Source organism: Eschscholzia californica, unplaced genomic scaffold (genome assembly GCF_041429995.1).
Source record: "Eschscholzia californica isolate CP2 unplaced genomic scaffold, dmEscCali1.0.p SCAF_2, whole genome shotgun sequence".
NCBI lineage: Eukaryota > Viridiplantae > Streptophyta > Magnoliopsida > Ranunculales > Papaveraceae > Eschscholzia > Eschscholzia californica.
Window position 1 is genome coordinate 37,070,707 of NW_028238309.1, and position 21,366 is coordinate 37,092,072.

At 36.3% G+C, this 21,366-nt stretch overlaps 1 protein-coding gene across 1 annotated transcript; it reads right to left on the bottom strand.

The window, feature by feature from the left end:
* Positions 1–3,981: 3,981 nt before the first annotated feature.
* Positions 3,982–9,605, bottom strand: ECT8 (evolutionarily conserved C-terminal region 8). The gene is made up of 9 exons (XM_086658872.1): positions 8,818–9,605; positions 7,842–7,900; positions 7,519–7,681; positions 7,356–7,432; positions 6,407–6,850; positions 5,769–6,308; positions 5,459–5,671; positions 5,050–5,205; positions 3,982–4,701 (listed from the first exon to the last, which is right to left on the bottom strand). Exons 1-9 carry the CDS (start codon positions 8,843–8,845, stop codon positions 4,600–4,602), a joined length of 1,782 nt encoding a protein of 593 aa, XP_086514998.1. The 5' UTR covers positions 8,846–9,605; the 3' UTR covers positions 3,982–4,599.
* Positions 9,606–21,366: the final 11,761 nt, after the last annotated feature.

The following is a 21,366-nucleotide window of genomic DNA, read 5'->3' on the forward strand; positions in this document are numbered from 1 at the left end:
TAGGTTATATTGTTTACAACTACATCAAGTCTTGTTCCCTTCATCTTAGCAAAAAAAGAAGTCATGTTTCCTTCAGTGCCATGCGGCTTTCCCAGCCAGTGTTTTAGAAGTCCGATACTTAACTATAGCAATCAAAACATAATGAGACCAAAATTAGGAGTAATTAATAAGAAAGGGAAGGGTCTTAGGGGGGTTGAAACACAAACTCTAATATGTTATGTTAATATTGGAAGAATAAAGTCTATGAAAATCAACATAAGTTAGGTATTTAATTACCATTGTAAAAGAGAGGTTATATTATATTCGAATTGATTGCTTATTTGTTTCTTACTTATTTAGTATGAGAATACTGTTATGATCAATGTGGATATAAATGTTGTCCACTTTCAATTTGTTTTGATTAGATGAATTCAGAGAAAAAAAATTTATATGAAATGGAATTCAACTGAGAATGAGTTTCTACTTCAACTTGTTGTTGAAGCCGTGAATAACGGTAAAGATGGTTTGCTTTCAAAAAACTACTATGAACAAGGTTTTATTACAACTCTAAATCAAAAATGCAACGAGAATAAAACATGGGAACATGTAAATAGTAAAATTAAGAAATAAAAAAGCAAGTATAAACAAATTAGAGAATTAATGGCTTCCTGCTCCGGGTTTGGTTGGGATGAGAGTACCGGTAAGATCCCCTTTCCACAAGAAGTTTGGGATGAATACTTTAAGTTAAATAACAAATTTACTTCATAAATAGAATAATAGTTACTCTGTAACAAGGGAAAGATTTGATAGATTCAAATTTTGTACAAGCATGAACTTCAATAAAGTGTTGAAGGCATTGACTTTATTAGCTCCAAAGTTAACGGCGAAAACTCAAACAATCACCTCATTGAAGATCCTAACAGATGATTGCTTTAATCCTTACTTTCTAGTAATAAATTTTTTTTTATTTATAACTAAAATCAATTTATTTTTTATTTGTATTCAACTACATTAATCATTTTATGTATGAAAAACAGAATTGTTTTGGAGCAATTGACGGTACATATATTCCAGCTATGGTACCAATAAGAAATTCAATTGCATATCGTAATAGAAAAGGAATTGTATCACAAAATGTTTTGACAGCGTGCACCTTTGATTTGCAATTTATATATGTTCGTAGTGGGTGGGAAGATTCAGCAAATGATGCACGAGTACTAAAAGATGCTTTAGAGGGTAACGTTGGATTTGAAATTCCCCGAGGTAAAGTAGTTATATTCTTATCAAGTTTTTTTGATATATTTAACTGGTATATGGAAATATAAATTACATCTCGATAATTTATGTTGTAGCTAAATTTTACTTGGCAGATGCCGGATATCCTAATCGTCCTCAATTTTTAACACCATATCGAGGTGTTAGATACCATTTAAGAGAGTTTGGGAGTACTCGACGTCCAGAAACTAAGAAGAATTATTTAATCATTGTCATTCTTCGTTAAGAATTGCGATTGAAAGAATATTCGGTATATTTAAAGCTAGATTCAAAATTTTCAAAACTGCTCCGCCATTTCCATTTAAATCACAAGCACAGTTAGTTTTAGCATGTGCAGGATTGTACAACTTTATTCGAAGAGAATGTAGTTCAGACGAATTTGCTCCAAAGGAAGAAGAAATCGATGAGTGTGTCCTGGATGAAGATTATGATGAAGAATTACAAACTCAAAAGCAACAAAGACAACAAGCTGGTGATTGGAGAGATAGTATTGCTGAAAGAATGTGGAACGACAGAGTCGTCTAGTTATGTCGAATATATGACTATTTTTCTTTCTTTTGTCGAATTTTAGTAGTTGTTATCGTATTTTACGGACTCAAAACGCAGAATTGATTTTATCTTCTATTGCATCTCGTATTTACTTTAGAATAATGTGATATATATAAGTAGATCTGATTTTTTTTTCTATGTCTCATTTTTACATTGGATATATATATATAGAGAGAGGAGAGGAAAAAAAACTACACTTCCACTTTTTCTATCTTTTCGTTTACATAACAGTAAGCAACTACTAATATTTAAAATAATACATTTTCGTTTTAATCCCAACTATTTATTTGGACGGCCAAGATTTAATACGAAACCTTTAAAAATCTAACAAGAAGATCTAGATCTTCAAGTTTTATTAAAAAGATTCTGAAACTTTAATAGTCTAGGACTTTAATAGTCTAGGACTTTAATGTCCCAGGCTTTTAAAGTTTTAAACATTAAATAAGGGCCGGAACTCTTAAAGGTTTTGAGATCTTTGGGGGTCCGGAACAAAAAAAAGTCTTAACGAATCACAAGCCCTAAAAGACCATCATAAGGATCCTCGAAGTCAATCTATAATACATTTATTTTATTTATTATCCTATAAATTAATTATATTGAGATTAAAGGGGTACAAGCCACTAGACCAAAAGCTCATTACTATTGATCTTTCAACAGTGATAAAATTGATTATTAATCCAGTCACACAGAAACGCATCCCCCATGTTTAAGCAGAATTTCATTGTGCTTCACTTATTTATCCGTTGGCTCACATTTAACTCAGACAGATGTAAAATAATTATTTTCCTCTTTTTCTTTTTTTTTTTTTAATCGAGAGGTATTTTTTCCTTAACTAACACAAAGTTCAAATCGAATTTAAAACGATCCAAATTCATATAAAAACTGTTGTTTAAAAGCCCAAAATAACTCTTTATATTAATAGGCGGGACCTGGGAGTTCAAAGCCAAAAAAAAATGTGTAGGTCGGAGTGTCAGATTAAGGGAAGCCAAAATAACATCACAGCCATATCTACTTCACAAGAATTAGAGGGTGTTTGATTTTTTTTTTAGCACGTATGAGTGATATCACTTAGTAAGTAAATATCACTTACTGAGTGGTACCATTTTTTTTTTCTTTTTTTTTTTTTTTTTGAGTAATATCATACTTTCATATAAGTGAACAATCAAGAAGTTACATGGTAGATAATGTTATTTCTCTCCTCAACTTCATGAGAGTGACATAAGATAAGCTCCTAAAAACTTTCTAATGTAAAGTGCCTACATGAAGAGACAGAAATTGACAAGACAGACACAAACAAAAGAGCCTAAAGGCTGAGAATGAAAAGAACCTAAAGACCGAGAATGAAAAGACCCTAAAAGTCCACAATAACATAACTAAGACTGAAGTACCCCAGCCGAGAGAGCCGCCTCCGCCATTACTAGGAAGTCGCCGCCACCACTGAGGGACCGCCATTATTGTCCAAAGTGGATAGAAATACTAAATAATTTCTCTCTTGTACTTGTCTCCGTACCACCACTACCGCCATGGACCACAAGACCAAAAACACCACCTGTGCTAGCCACCGCAGACCACACCTCCACCACAAACCGCCAAAATCTCACCACCACCACCTTTAACCACAACCCTCTTCGTCACCACCACACCACCACCACCACCCACCGCCGTCATTAAACATCACCACGGAACCCTCCACCACACCACCATCAAGAAACCCTAAAATCTTGTTGCACCACCGCATCAACACCACCACCATCATACCATCACCGTCACCAACACCACCACAGAACCTATACCACCATAACGAAACCCACCACCAGATCCTACCGTAAGCCCCAATCGCACCACCACCACCACCAGCACTTGTTTAGGTATTAGTAATTGTAAAACTTGTTTAGGTCTTTTATGTCATTTTAGCACTTAGAAAAGTAGGTGCAAATAAATAAACTTCACGTTGGAACTTACTTTTTTGCACTTACTTTTTATTTTTTTTTTTTTTTTTTTTGAGATACTTTTTTGCACTTACTTTGATACCACTTATAAGTGATTTTCACTTATTAAGTGAAAAATCAAACGGCCCAAAATTGACGGTCCACACTTTACTTAATAAGTGCAAAAATCAAACACCCTATTAGACTTCACATAAAAGTAGAACAATCTAATACAACAATACATTGTCAATGAAGAGAGAAAATCAGATCCATCTTCTTTTACACTATAATGCTTTGTTATACAATTTTCTTAACTGAACCCCACTTCCAATATTCCCACCCACATTTCCCCATTCTTACAAAACACATTCAACAATTTTGGTCACAACAGGACAGACTCCCACCACTAACACCACAAAACAAACACAATTACAACAAGACCCACACTAAACCCAGTCATTAAAACTATGCACAACTTACAATCTCTCCAACAAAATACTGAAATTCAAAACAAAATAAAGTGAAGAAAAAGAACAGGGACGAAAAAAACAGTGTTATAGAATTTGGCATCGTCAATGATGGTCACTTTTGCTGCTGCTATTTCCAAATAAGCAGCTTCCCTTTTTCCTAATAATACACAACTTTGTAGGATCTAATCGATTATCGTCTTCTTCTATCTATCAAACAGGATAAATCTTAGTTGCAACATACCCATTGCCAGCCGGTAGATGGAACTTTTTCAACCAGTTTATGTTTTTTTTCACTTTTTTTTTCATTCTGGCAGCATCAGGTCACACGCATAAAATGTATGAAATTCCTCGTGCCGTTCATCTGGGCTATGTGCTCTGTTCTTCTCAAGCTCTGCCTTTCAGCTTTTTGTGTTGTCTCCCTTGTCAATTTCTTCGGTTTTGGAAGCAGACAACTTAACCGACTGGAGACTAGTTGTTACTTGCTCAACTTCATTTGGTTTCTGCAGATGAACAACACTTAGTTATAACTCGACAAGATAGCAGATAAATATTGACTTTTTCATGTTACAAGAAAAAACTTGAAACAACATCATCATCATTGGATAAGAATATTTGACGAGAAGTAATTGTACATGAATGCCCTAATTTGTAACTTATATTGTTCGTCTCAAACTTTAAGTAAGGTCATCAGATACGTATCCAGGAAACAAATTCACCAAACATAAGCTAATACTGGAAATCAACTAATATATCTTGTAATGGTTCTTTTTTCTAGCTACAATTTGGGGAAGCACTTAGGTGGACATTTGAACATTGAAATAGAAACAGTACAAGTAGGGGAGCCGAACCTGTACATGAACTAGATGTGGTGTAGAGGGTTTTATCCTTTTCTCTTGCATTGCCTTTTGACGGCTTTCATAGAATGCAAAATCATCCAATATAGATGTCTTCGATAAGTAGTTCTTAAAGATATTCAACATTTCAATACCTTGAGAAAACTTCACCTGAATAAGAAAGAAAACACAATTTCAACAAATAGAAAAGCTAATTGTGCAATGGTACTCCTATGATCATTAGAGTTTTATTCATAGTCTTACTAAATGCCAGAATAGCACTTTTGTACATTTAATTGTATCATTAAGATTTCCTCATTTTATAATACGTGGTCAGGAAGATACCACGTCAGCTTCTGGTCAAACTCTGAGTAAGACTCCAAGGGAGAGAATCATTTCTATTGTGCAATTTGGTGGCACATACCTCTTGTGTATCCCTGCTGTTTGTAACAGGTTTGTTGTCGTTATTCTCAAGAATTATATGGCGAAAATGAGGATTTGGAACATCCTTGATGATATGCCACTTTACAGGGAAAAAACCGTTCCACTTGTCCTGTTGCCAAAAGTCCATACTCTTATTGAAATCTACTCGGCCGATCATCTCCGCTACTCCACAGAACTGACCACTTGCATTTACCTAAACCAAACAGAACATAATCGATCAATAAACTATAAGTACTCTATCAGCTTGCTATTTCTTGCAAAACCAAACTAATTTTGACTCTCAGACTTACTGAAAAGAAAAGGAACACTGGGCAGGTGCTATCTTTCTGAGACGTTCTATTATGTGCATCTTGATATGCACTATCGAGCCTTTTATTCCCGTTTGGAGTACTTGCCCAGACATTATACTTTATACTCTTATGAATGTCATCTTCACTGTACGATTTTATAACAAAAAATAATGCGTCATCATATTTGGTTGGGAAATCGGGAAGATTATATTGATCCCTCCTGGTTACAGAGGTTGAACTTTCATTATTATCATTAACCACGGACAGAGGTCCTGCTGAATCAACTGCAGATGGTGTTGTTCTTGGACCACGGTTCTGTTCATTAAGCAAATCAAAATCAGTAATCCCATTTGCTTTACCCTTCGTTTTAACCTTTTCTAAACCACTCCATCCTCGTGAATTGGCTTTGTAATTAACAGTACTGCTGTTTGGATAGAGCAAACCACTTTTACTCTGATTAGAGCTGGGAAGTTTTGTATTGGGGAGGACACCGTTGGCAAGAACAGCAGTTGATTGATAATCAGCACCATGCTGGGAAAGCTGGAGATAGACACAGAAATCAGTAAGCCAGTCTTGGTCACAATCTCGATGTGGGCCTTTGATTTCAAAAATATATTTTACAGTTTTTAAACATATACCTTATTAACATGCTTCAATTCATTAACATAGCCTGGGACTGATGAGACATCCAAAGCCGGCAAAGATCCTTTAGTTCCAACTTTACTAGACTTCGCGGATTGGACGGGTTTTACAGATGCAAGGGTATGATTTGGTACGGTGTAATTAGATCTGGATCCAGGGATTGTTACAGCTCCACCATACCCATCTCCATGAACCCCTTCTGCAACGGAAAGAGATGGATCCCAAAGGTATGATGGCATCATATCTGGTCCATAAGGAAGCTGGGATGAGAAATATCCAGGTGAAGCAACAGAATGTGGAGACATAGGGCTTAGTAAGAATTGCTGCTGCCCCATATATTGTCCATCTATGCCAAATGTAGCTGCAGGCAAGTATGGGTTGTAAGGAACATAACCAGATGGCATATAATACATAAGTGATCCATTATCCGCTTGCATGGCCTGCAAAGAAATAAAAATTGTCATTGTACCTTTCCCAATTCTGAAACTGCCTTTTCTTTCAGAAAATAGAATTTTAGGTTCACTTTAGGATTTCTTCTCCCTTATCTGCTGCTAAGTGGGTAAAAGTTAATTTGATCCTGTTAACCCTAAATTCAATGAAAGCCCACTATTTATGTGATTTCAGTGGGTCAACTTAAAAGACAAATTGAAACCCAATTAATATTTTTCTAAGTAGGTCAAGCCAACTTTAAGTAAAGACCAGAAATTTGTTTAACTTGCTACTTTCGTAACACGAGAACCAACTAATACTGGGAACCCAAATAGTAAATTGTACAAAAGGTATCCTTGGTTTTGCCATTATTAGGCTTCACTCTAATATGGTACCCGGTATGGTCAATTATACTGTTGTTAACATTACACAAATGTCAAGAAATTAATCTGACGGACATATACGGTCAATAGATCTTAATTAGCTGAATTCATGAGATTTGATTAATCAACTTACGGGATACTGAATGTCTACACCATCAGTACTGAGGTAGTATGCCTGATCATCCCATTCTCCAACAGAACCTTCATAACCTGAAAGCAAGATTTCTTCAGATAAATAATGACCAAGAGTAAAAAATTAAGAAGCAGAATAATTGAATATCTTAATCAAACCTAACCTGGATAACAGTATCCGTAATAGCTGCAGGCTGGAGAATACATGCCTTGTTCCACCATTGAAGACTCTTGATCAACATCGCTTTCCTTCAGACTAGTAGTTGCATCTCCCGAAGACGAAATACATGATGTTGCATCAGACAAACTTGTATCTTTCGAGGCAGCCTACAAAACAACATTGAATTTCATATTTAGTTTATTATCTTTGAATACACCCACATACAACATAAATTATTACCTTATGTACATATATATATTCAGAAAAACAAGATTGAAGAGGAAACCATACAGAAACAGTCAGATGACTCTTATCAAGTTATAATACCTTGGAACCCCCATGCTTGGCAGAAGGAACAACTTTCTGATTCATCTTTTCTTCTACAGCTGGAATTCACGATTAAGTCAAGGATTCAAACCCAAAATCCTAGCAGCCAATCTATTTTAGTCCATTAATCAGTTTAAACAAAATCATATATTAAAATTCATTCATAATTTCATATATCAAAACTACTAAAAGATCTATCGAGCAGGCTAGATTTGAGAAGCCATAACAAGATTTCTTCAAGGAAAAAATATTGAAAACAAAAAAGAAAAAGAACTCTTGCTAGCAGATTATATTTACAAAATTTCCGGAGAAGAAAAACAGATCGGGTGCGAAGAATAGAATCTAATTGTTATTCACATGATGTATATATACATATACATACATAGATATAAATTAATCCCATATCATAAAATGGATTTATTTCGTCAAAGTTCAATCATCGAAAAAAAACTATTAAGCACTAGCAATAAATGATTGGTACTAACATTTCATAATCACATCATTAAGTTTTGAGTTATATATAGTAAAATCTAGAATTACCCGTGAAGATATTTGCTTTGACTACCCTATTTGAATGAATTCACAAACAGATCTGGAAAATTCATAGCTTTTAAGTTTCAAAACCCTTTTCAACAGAAAGATGTAACAATCAATTCGACAATAAAAACTACAAATTTGTATCCATGAAATATGGAACCGATTTCAAAACTCAGTCTTGAACCGGAGTTAATTCATTTGAAGTCAAATCCGATAAACCGAAGAAAAACAAACATGAATTTCAATCAAAAATTGATGAATCGGTTGGAAACAATCAATCCTGAACCAGAATCGGTCCATCAAATTGAACCAAACTGAAGTCAAATCAAATAATCGAAGGTGAAAAAACATGAGTTTAGATCAAAATCGAACCATGATTAAAAAATATGTATAAAAAAACAACTAAATAATATTATCAATCTCGGACAATAAAGGATACGTTTCTCAAGCTGTGGTTTTCCGGCCATAGGATCACACCAGAAATCACCACAAAAAAACCCTTGATTTCCTCGCTCCAGTTCGATCGACGATTAAGTATAGATCTCTCGAGATTCCAAAAACAACAAACAAACACTTTCTAGGCAAAAACAGCCTTCAATAAATCAAAACAAAATTAGATTCAGAAAAATTATGAACAGATCTGCCGATGAACAGGTAAAGATGAACGGAATAAGCTGTTTCCGATGATCAGAATAACAACCGGAAAACAGCTCCGATAACCGGGAAAAGAACGGAGAGAATTAGTTACGGAAACGATTTTTCAGAGCGTAAAAAACGGATCAGAGAAAACGTAAAGGAGGAAAAAAAAAAAGAATGGATTGAGGATGATGATGATGATGGTGATTGAGGAGAGAAGAAAAATAGGAGGGCCGGCGAGAAAAATAGGGAGAAAAGAAAAGGAGAAGAAGGAAACACGTTGTAAAACCATAAACTATAAAAGTCAAGCAAAAAAGGGACGGTTGTGACTCTTCCACGTCATTTTATAAGCTAAAGATTCTACGGCCTTTAAAGTTCCTCTTTTTTTTTTTTTTTTTTTGCTAATTCAAACACTATCTCATAGTTCAATTTTCTTTTTCTAAATTCCCTAAGCACTTCACAAATTGTTGTAGCAAATCTATTGGTGGCTACGTAGGGCGATTACTCTCGCTCAACGATCCCAATCGCAAAACTACTAGTGTCCACTAGTCCGACTACTCTGCCACGTCAAGTCTCGCCCCATCAAAAGTGGAATAGGCATGCTTGAGCTCCATGTCAGTCCTCATTAGGTTGTCGTCTGACTGGACCGAAAGTAACATGTTAATGGCTTGGCAAGACAAAGACCTGTGCAAAAGTTGTTTGGGCCTCTACAAAGGTTGAAATGAGGGAGTCGAAATGGCTCAATTTTTTTTTAGTTAAAGGATCGAAATGGCTTTAGCTGATGGCTAAATCACGATGCATATAGCTGATGGCTAAATCACGATTCATATATTTATGTTGTAATGAGAGTTAATAACCACAACATTTTGGACCCAATCTTAGGTTTCATTTAAGTATTCTTTAGATAAATTACGAACTCCGGATTTGTGGATGTTTACTTTGGCATATATGAATATACACGGAAAAGAACAATTTGATTTGGTTGACAATTGCCGGTAGGTCTCAAGAAAATGTTTGAAGTTAAAAAAAAATTAAAGGAAAGATGGTTATGGATTTGAGAAAACCTTAGGATAGTTTCTAACTCCTAATTGAACTTTCCCTATGAGTATTTACTCTATTTGTTTTATTGATTTCTACTTGTTATATAAGTGTAAGATAAAAAGTATCTTATGGTGGTTTTTTTTGTTCATAATGATTAGGAATTAGAAATAAATAGAAAAAGAATTTACTTTATTTCCCATATATAGAGGGTTGGTTGAATGGTTGAACTGTATAGAATTATAGAAGTATAAACAATCTAACTTATGTATTTCTAAAATAAGATTATCTTCTAAAGTTGTACTAATAAAGGTAAGTTGTTTAATGGAAACCTTATATACTTCAAGTGTTAATCGTTACTTAAAGTTTTAGTCGTATATCAAACTGTAAACCCCCTTATCTAGTTACGTGATTACATCATATGGTGATATAAACAATCATTTTTAATGCCCATCACCACGTACCATCTATATCAGAAAACACACAGGTTGTGATTATGATAAAATTTAGTTGATTAGGGTAAACTAAATGTCCTTCATGCTTACTAAGAAAAATAAAACTCTTTTTCGTCTTCCTCTCACATGAAGGTGTCATAGACAAAACAAAAATATTCGGAATAAGAAGTATGTCTCAATATTAATTTGAATTTATTTTATGTAGAATAGAGAATGATAAGAAGAATATAGTACTTTTACTTTTTCTTACCAAACGACACCTAATTTTATGGTGTCTATATTACAAACCGGAAGTGCTACGCATGTTGATTTGTTACTAAAATCGAGAATATATGATAATTGATTCATTACCATATATTCTGAATATCCTTGCTCACAAAACACCAATATATTATCACATTATATGTTACTAGATTTATTTTTCTCAATTAAGGATATCACTAACCTATAAAAGAATTGTAATTTCTCAATAGAAACATAATACAAAAACCAAACTTTTCTTCTTCCTTTTTTCTCCTCCTCCTTTCATTTGTGTTTAAACATGGTATCCGAGTCAAGTTTACTATGAGAAAAAAGAACAGAAAAAAATCCTCTAAAACATAGATCCATGGTGTTATTCAAAGAGAAAAAAATAATCTCAAATCCTAACTCTTTCCTATATCAAAACCAAACTAGATTGTGCTCTTTTTTTCCAAGACCATAATATCAATCAAATGCCTTGCAAAGAAATATTCAAGAAAAAAAAAGGGGAGACATAAAGAAGATATTGTTCAACTTGTTGCAGAGTTATCCCTTACCATCTTCAGAGTTCAACCAAGAGTTTGTTTGTGTTTCTTTTTTCTTTCTCCATTGTACTTCCTTTAGTAATTTTTCTTTCTATTCTTCATTTAATTGTATATCCATCATATATAAGAAAAAAAAAGGAGGAAAAAAATGGAGGCAAAAAAAAGGGGAAAAAAAGTCGAAAATGAGTGACTCTCATATTCCAGTTGTTATTAAGCCAGAAGGTGTTTTTAATATTGGTATTCTACTTACTGAAACAAATTATGATATCTAGTCACAACGGATGGAAATGCATATTGCTGAACGAGAAAATTTGACTTAAATCATGGGTACCACTACACAACCTACCCAATCTGATAAAGGTTATGATAAGTGGTATGTTGAAAATCAAAAAGTGAAATGTTGACTTTAGATGTCAATGTCTCTTGATGTCATGAAACGTTATCTTCGTATACCTACTGCACGAGAAATTTGGAAAACCCTCTCTACTGATTTTTTTATGGTAATGATGAAATGCAGGTTTATTTACTTCATCAACAACCATTCTCTGCTAAACAAGGTCTAGATCCCTCTCTGTCTATTATGGCAAACTCACAGAAATCTTTAGAGAACTGGATCATCGTGATAAAGTGGTCATGAAAGATCTAGACGATGTAACAACATACCACAAATCCATTGAACGGGTTCGGGTTCATATTCGGAATATGATATTGTGCAATTATGTTTCTTGTTCAATGCAGGTAAGATTCTAGTCTCCACCAACTTTTTACTAAACGATCCACTTTTATCCCTCTAATTGTATCCTACCGCATCTACCAAGAGTTTCAACAAAAAGTTGGACTCTTTCCGCAGTCAAAACTCTATATGTTGTTTTTCCTTTCTTTTCACCATCTTCATTCGAAGGATCCGATGTTGTTTTTCTTTTCTTTGCACCCTCTTTATTCGAAGTATCCAATGTTGTCATAGTCACGGTCTCACCAACTCACTAAAATTGTAATGATATTCAGACATACAAGAATAGACACAGAAGATAATGAAAAACAATTAAACGTGAATGATAATACATGAATAAACACAAAGATTTCATATTAAGACTATGTATAAGAAACCGACATTCATTACAATAGAGCATGAAAAGAAGAGGAGGCTGCTCCAGGAAACTCATAAGATATTTTGGTGGTAAATGCCGATAAGATCTAAGCATGGTTTAGATTTTGATATATTTCAGCTGAAATTGTCTAAATATTTTGGTTTCAATGGGTCACCAAAACTAATTTCAACCTAGTTTCATTTGGTGATTATCAAAGTGGAATAACTATCCTTAGGGCGTTGCAGTCTATGGAATTTAGGATTTGTTTACCATCAAAACTCATATAAGGCTAAAACGATGGTGCCATTACCCTACCATAACAACATAAACAACCACGAGATTGGTTGTATGAGAAAGAAGTACTACAATCACTCGCACCTTACTCAAAAAGCATTATGACATGATCTATGCACCAAACTCTGCATCTTAAGAGAAGCATTTCACAATCTGATTATGAAGGGTTAGGCAGAGAGCACCAAAAATAATATTAAACAAAGTAATACTCTTAAGTTAACCATCAAAGCAATTGGTTTCTTCATAACAAAATTATACAAGAGAGATGGTACAATCCAAACAAGAAATGTGTGTGAACCCAAAGATTTTCTCTTTCTAGAACATAGTAAATTCAAACAAAAAATAAACAAAATCACAATAAACAATCCAACTTCACGTCAACATAAACCCAAAATTCATGGTAGAACAAGAAAGATTACAACCTAAATTTGAAGAACTAACCTCACGGCGACACCTCTAGGTTTGGACGGGATGAGCTGATCATTTCCTCCTTCCTTGTTAACCCTAGAAGATGGAGCAACAAATGTCAAGTGAAAATGTCTCTTGTTTTTGTAAAGAAGAGAGAAATTTGGAGCAACAAATGTCAGGAAAGACATATTTGGCTCCAAATTTGTTCCAAATCCTTTATAAAATCCACCAAACTATGAAGTCTACCAAAGTTCGCGAACATTTTGTCTATAATAGAATGGCACTAACATTCGGGGATTTGTAAATGTCTAGATTTGAATGTCTCAGACATTCATAGACTCTCAAATGTCTGGATTTGAATGCCTTGGATTTTCGGAAACTCTCAAATGTGTGGGTTTGAATGTCGAAGACAATTATAGACTTCCAAATGTCAACGGAAGTCACAATCCTAGGGGTGTTCGTTGGTTCGGTATCCGGTATTTTGGTGTCATCCGTTACCAAACCACTCATGGTTTGGTTAGTGATTTTTCAAACCGTTACCAAACCGGTCAGAGTTTGGTTCGGTTACTAACCAAACCATCATAAACGGTTTGGATATTAATGGATACCAAACCATCCATAAAACGCAATTTGTTCTCTATGAAAATCGGCGAATCGAGTTACTTTCTTCATACATTGACGTATAAAATCAAGACAACACTCTTGAAAAACCTGGAGAAACAATCAAACTAACATAATGCATCGAGAAAACATTTGAAATATGAAAGACATGTGCAGGTCCCTCGCCGAAATATTATATAGTAGCTAGTAACATTGATGATACATGAATTGTTTTAATCTAATACTAGCTAGTAACATTATATTGTAGTAGTGTTGTTGTTTTGTATGGGTAGTAGTTATTCTTATTTATAGCAACTAGATGAAAGATATGTATTCGTATGAAGTTATAGAGATATGATAGATGTATTTTAACAAAAATTATGTAAATATATAATTATATATATTAATTGAACTTGACTGGTTCGGTTTGGTTTTAATGGTTCCTAAAAAGTGCATCCACTTACCGAACCAAACAAGTTGGTTTTTGGAAATCTACAACCGTACCAAACCACTCGTTGTTTGGTTTGGTTTGAAAACCGACTGGACCGGTTTGGATTGGTTTGGTTTGATTGGTTCGGTCTATTTTTGCACACCCCTACACAATCCATTATCACCCCCCTTTATATCATTTACATAAGGGTTATTTCCCTAATGGCCCCCTACTTTGTGATCAGCTTCCTGCCTAGCCCCCTACTTTACGAGAAATGCCCATATGGCCCCCTCCCGTTATAACACCGTTACTCTCTCTCTTCCATTTCTTTTCTCTCTCCTCCAACATGTTTTCTCTCTCTGCCACCTCGTTAAAACCTGCCAACTCATCATCTTCTCCGGGAAGGTCGCCGGCCGACCAATTTTTCGGCCGGCGACCTTTAAACCTAAAAAAAAAAAAAAATTCATCTCTCCTCTCTCTCTCTCTCTAAAAAAAAATATTTTTTTTTTCACCTCCCTCTCTCTCTCTAAACTCCGGCTAAGGGGGTTACCCTTCGCCGGAGGACCTTTAAGGTCTGCCGGAACAGACCATGAAGGTCTGTTCCGGCAGACCTTGATCTGCTCGGGCAGACCTTGATCTGCTCGGGCAGACCTTGATCTGCTCGGGCAGACCTTAAAGGTCCTCCGGCGAAGGGTAACCCCCTTCGCCGGAGTTTAGAGAGAGAGAGGGAGGTGAAATTTTTTTTTTTTTTTTTAGGTTTAAAGGTCGCCGGCCGGAAATTGGTCGGCCGGCGACCTTCCCGGAGAAGATGATGAGTTGGTAGGTTTTAACGAGGTGGAAGAGAGAGAAAACATGTTGGAGGAGAGAGAAAAGAAATGGAAGAGAGAGAGAGTAACGGTGTTATAACGGGAGGGGGCCATATGGGCATTTCTTGTAAAGTAGGGGGCTAGGCAGGAAACTGGTCACAAAGTAGGGGGCCATTAGGGAAATAACCCTTTACATGATCCAAATTGATTTCTAACCAAGTGATTTTTATGCATACAAGTTGTATGATCAAATGTGTATTTAAAACTCTTCCAATATAAAGTACTTTAGGAATTTAAAAATTTTATTCTTTTCATACTATTTTAAATATATTGCAAGAGTGGTGGCAAATGGATGTGTTTCCAGAGCTTGAATGAGCAAGTTAGAGTTGAATATGACTCAGACATGTGGTATGTTGGGAGGTATGCTTCCAGAGCCTGAATGACAAGTTCAAGAGATGATTCTCTGATTTCATGATAGTTGGTATCTATGCTCCAAGAGTGGGAAGAAGAGTTTAGTTATTCTTGCACTGTGGCATGTGGTATGTTGGAGTGTGTATGAAGAGCTACATCGAGAGCAAGATTTCCAAGAGAAGACTTTCAGAGTGAGATGCATTCAGATAGTGTGGTCTTTGAAGCTATGATGCGGAATAGGATCTTTGTCAAGGGATGCATGGTTGATAAGGCGACGATAGTTCCGATGGAAGGACAAGGTCGTGTGCACGGAGCTATAGTGGTAGTTATATTTGGGTCCTATGTTCTTGTGATATGAAGAACATATACCAAGATGAGATGATCGTATTGGCACAAGGAGTCATGTGCAAGCTCAGGATAAGAGTTTAGTGTGACTTGGTGCACAAGAAGGTACCATATATGCTTGAGTCCTTAAGGGATAAGGACAAGTGCGGAGATGAGATGAATCGAGAATGACACGGTAAGTCGTGTCTAAGCTTGCTGCAACGCTCAGTAAGACTTGGTGCGCATTGGGTACATCACATGTTGGAGTCCTTGGAGAGGAATGACTTATGCCAGAATTTGAGTTAGGTTATGCATTAGTTGTCGTATGCAAGTGATGGGCCTAGAAAGGTTACCTTAAATAGGTCTACACCCGCAAGTGCACGGGTGTCAAGTTGTAATATTTCCGGAAAGACCGGTTCGTTCCTCAGAGACTAAGTGAAACCTATTCTAAACTTAGAACTAGCATATACGAATTTTGCTTTTGAAATTGTGATGAGAAGATAAAATAACAAACTGAATTAAAATAATGAAAAGATAATTAATGAGAGACACTTATGAAGATAAATCCTAGAGTTCAAAATCCACTTTAAACATTCATAAATAACATCAACCCCCTTTCTATCATGATTTTCTAACTTTATAACTCAACATTTAGAAAAACAACATTATCTAAACATCGGAAAATTAAACCTTTTAAACAAATATATCCGAGATGAACTACGCTAAATGTAAATCCTAAATAATCATATCTCAACTATCGCCTATCAAACGACAAGTATAAATCATCAAAGGAATTTAATCCTAAGTATGACCTATCAAGCTATAAGCATAAACGATGAAGTTACTATTATTATTCGGTGGAATCAAATTAAGCCTAGTTAAACAATAAAGCGCATCAATGAGAATCACGAAAAGAAAATGAAGAAACTATTTATTTAGGCTTCCCTACTCATACTTTGCATACACATAATCATAATCAATATACATGGACAAGAAAATAAAGAAGAAAGGAGATCTTATCACCAAGTTCCTCTTGATTGCAGCCTAAGTTACCAAAGATGATATATATGATGAAGTGATGAAGATTAATCTCTCTCACAAAGACTAACTATCTTGCTTTATTGACCTTCTGTAAAGTGTTAACAAGCTAGTAAGAAATACACATTATGGTGAAAGTTGATCTCTCCCTCTCTCTCTCTATCTCTCTACAGAGGTTCTCTTTAAATAATATAAGAAAAGAAGAAAGCAAAGAATGATAGTTCTCACACTCACTCTCTCTACAATTCTCTCTGATTTAAGCTCTCTCTCTCTCTCTCACTAAAATTAATCTTTGTTTCAGTTCCAGCTCTTCTTCTCTCTCACTCAAATATATCCTTGAAGCTCTGAGAGAGAAGAAGAGCTCCCTGTTCAGTTGCTGTTAGAGACCAAAGAGAAGATCCCACTGGTTATGCCTTGTCTCTGCATTTATAGAGAGGGAAAATCCAGTCGAGCAGCTCCTCCATTTTATCTGATCTCATTTTCCAGAATACCCACGAAATCCTCATCAATCTCTCTCAAATCATCCAGTTGTGATTTACTCTCTGTCCTTCAAATCGCTTTCTCTATTGTGTGAATATCTTCAATCTTCTTCCTGACTTCTAAATATCTAATTACCTTCTTCAGCCGAATCTCTCTCGATTTCTCTCTTTCCAACTTCCTCTTTAATTTCTGTCTTCATCTAACACATGAAGATATCCAGCTAACTATCATTAATCCCTCCTGAAAATAGTAATAGGAATGGCTCTTCATCTCTGTTTTCTTTTATTTTAAAGAAAGAAATCTCTCTCTATTACATATATACCCAGTTGAAGATCAATCTCTCTCTTTCTCAAAAATATCCACCACCACTAAGGCATTCAATCTCTATTTCTTTCCTTTCTTCAATAATCCCTCTCTTTAGAATGATACCATCAACTACTAGGAAATAAAAGGATTTTCTTCCTTTTCAATCGATCTCCATTATATTGAGAAAATATTTCTCAATCTCCATCTCTGTTAAGATTGTAGAGAGAGAAGATATTCTTCTTTCTTTCTCTCTTCCAACCGAGCTTTCTCTCCAATCATCTCTGTATGTACTCTCTAAAATAATCTCAATCTTCACTTTCTCTCTCAATATTCTCTATCTACTGTATAGTAATATATTTCATTTTCTCTAAATAGGTATGAGGGAATAGAGATGAGAAGATTTCAACGCCCAATCAAAACATTACCAGCCAATCACGTGGGATCCAATGCTTGGTTCTCAAGTGAGGTGATAAGCTACATTGCGTCCCAACAGAAGAAGATGCAGCATGTTGCCACTATGACGGATCAAGAAAGGTGGGAGCGTCAGCTGTTAGATCGAGTACGTGCGCGGAAATGAAGGTGTGGGATACTCGGGACCACTGTATTAACTTGCGCCTGCAAGCACTGTAGCGCAATTCCTTAAGAATCCCGTGATTGTTAGCTGGCAATAGGGGCAGATAGTGTGTAGCCGAAGCAGCTTTGTTACCGTGTCTTGCATTCTAAATCGTCTGATCCCGTACTCAAGTCTTGTAGACCCATTCGATCTTAAGGGCTATTGTAATAAATTATTTCAGGCCGCACCAAATTTCTAGCTGGTCTAAATTCCCGAATGACTCTTAATCCGCCCACCAATGTACCGAAATTTTGCGTTGTCGTCAGATTGAACCACGCCACCCAACTGGATCAATGCCACGTGTCCAGAAGGATTTGATTTTTACTGAAACTTTGACTTGCACTCTTTTGCTCATCCGGACTCCGATTCGACTTCCGTTTTTGCCACTGGATTCGTCTCGGACTCTAATTTCATCCGAGCATCAACATTGGTTAAAATACCAGAACCGCTAAATGACCAAACTACCCTTTTGTGCGTTTTTCTCTTGTTTTTTAACCATTTCCCGGGCTCAATTGCATAGAAACCACCTAAGTAAGAGAAACATGCAAATCATCAGAGTAACCGCTCGAAAGTGACTAACTAACCTGAGTTATGAGAATCAGATGGGACATTTTCATGTCACATCAGCAAGCTTTGGTGCAGAGTTCAGTATTGGCATGATCATATATGTTGAGTCTTTTAGAATGGATATGGTATGGAGTGTACCAAGATGGTAAGTAGAGTCAGGTTGGATCTGATGGTAAGCTAGTTTGAGGAACCTTGTTGGATTGGCAACTAAGAATTGAGCTATGTTGATCCAAGTGGTAACTTGAGTGTTGGAGCAGGGTACGGAAACAAGGTATTGAAGGATACTCTCTGATGCTTAAGCCGAAGGTAGCACAAAGTGATATGTGATGTTGTGAGTTCAAGCTTCTATGAAAGACAGGGGTAAAGAGTAAGATAGATGGACAATGGACATTGTTGGGCAAGTTGGTGCTAGATCAGTTGTGTTTCGGTTGTATGGTGCACGATGGAGTTCGACACGGTATGGTGTGAGCACATTTGAGTTCCAAAGAGAATGAACTCACTTGAGATGAGAAATGGACGTGCTCACACAGTGGTGTTTGGTATGTTGCATGAGTGTTATAGGTTGCGACCAACATCGAAGCTTTTGGAGATATTGGTGTGATATCTAGAAGACAGACTCACGAGATCAAGTACAGAACTGATAATAGTTGGAACCGAGTTCACGCCGTCATGTATTATGAGGGTCGTTGTATCTGAAGTGAATTGGCCCATGTTTGAGTTATGCATTGAAGGTAAGTTGGAATTGAGTTCAAGCCTAAAGTTTGCAACGAGTATGTGGTAATTGAGAGGAGTCTGCTCACGTTATAGGATTTCAGGATGGTGTGTCGTGGTGACATTAAGCATTGTTCAAGTCTGGGGATAGTTGGGACTGAGTTCCTATCGTCAAAAACATATTAAGACATCAAGTCTGCAAGAGTTGAGTAGTAAGCCATATGGTGCTGCATGAGATGTGTTGGAACTTATGCAGTGGTACGTTCAAATGTGTTTGCGAGCAACACGAGTCTACCAAGATGCTCAAGTTAGAGAGCGTCGCCAAATGATTTAGTGGCAAGTGTGTGTCTTGATATAGTCGATGGACGTTCCCAAGAGTATGCCATGAGTGGATGGTTTGGTGCCATGTTGATATCGCGAGGAGAAGTTACCTTACTCGCTCAGAGAAGTATTTAGGATGCGTCGTACTTAAGCCCAACAGTTGCATACAGTCACATGAGTTTCTTGTAAAAAATTCAGATCAAGATTGACAGGTTGGAAGAGACGATTCATCTCACAGGCTGGTAGAACTACCGTTATCAAGGCTGCACAAGGGATCATCAATCAACTCGAAAGAATCGAAACAAACTTTTGGTGGAATCAGGAGGAAGGTGAACATAAGATGTACTTCTTCCCTTGGGGACTTATTCAGAAGCCAAAAGAACTAGGGGGTTGGGCATCAGACCTCTAGAGAAGGTAAACAAGTCTCTCGTGGCCAAATTGGCCCGGAGACTACTCTAAAAACCTATATATGGACGTAGATTATTATTGCTAAATATTACAGAGCATCGTCCTTCTGGACTGAAACAAAAAAAAGAAATGCATCTCCTTATGGAATTCTCTCATGGAAGTAAAGGAAGACCTCAAAAAATAAAGCTGCTGGCGGGTAGGATATGGAGCTTCTATCAACATCATAGAGGCCCCTTGGATTCCCAATCTTCTAGACTTCAGACTCCAGTGTCTCTCCCAACTTCTTGAAAATATACACAAGGTCTTGGATTTGATTAATGATCTAAATCTCTCATGGAATGTATCACTTCTACAACAAAATGTTTCACACAGATACTGTGGAAGCTATTCTTCGAATACCACTATCTGAATATATTACCATGGATAGACTGCTATGGTTACCAACCATAACAGGGGCTTTTACACCCAAGTCGTATTTCAAAGAGATTAATCCGGTCAACAGAAGTGTGAGGACCAATGGTTCTTATACTTGGTCTAAGTTATGGAAAATCTCTTATATTAAACCTAAAGTGTTGCAATTCATACGGAAGTTAGTTAATGGTAGGTTACCTGTTCTATCATCCATTGCTAGAGGTAATGCTCAAATCTGCACCACATGTCCCCTTTGCCAACATGGAGGAAACCACAGGACACTTATTCCATTCCTGTCACAGATTTCTTGAACTTTGGACGATAGCTTAGAGTATTGACACATGCAATTTGGAAGTGGATACAGAAACATTAATACAATCTCTGATAAATCAAGCTAATACAAATCCATCTAGGGTAAAGTTTTATTTCTACCTCTTATGTTTTTTCTAGAAAGATCGGAATAAGACACACTTCAACCAAGAACATATCCACATCCAAGGTGTTATCATTAGGGCTCTGACGATTGGACTTCGGTCAGATCCCTTTACCATTGGTAATGCAACTTTTGATCCTTGCTGGATCTCACCTCCACTAGACATGATAAAGGTTAACTGTGAGGGGCTTTTGGTCCTAATGGGGCGGCGACGGAGGTGGTATTTAGAAACCTCGATGGAGTTATTTTTTCAGGAAGGAACAAGGGTTCATTCTGGATCGACATTGATGAGTGAGGTGGAGGCGTTACTGTTGCCTTGTAAGAAGGCTGTGGAACTAGGGTTGCAACGAGTATTTATAGAAGGTGACTGCAGTGTGTTGATTGAGGTTGTGTTGGACGACGAGGATTCCATCCCTTGGAGGATT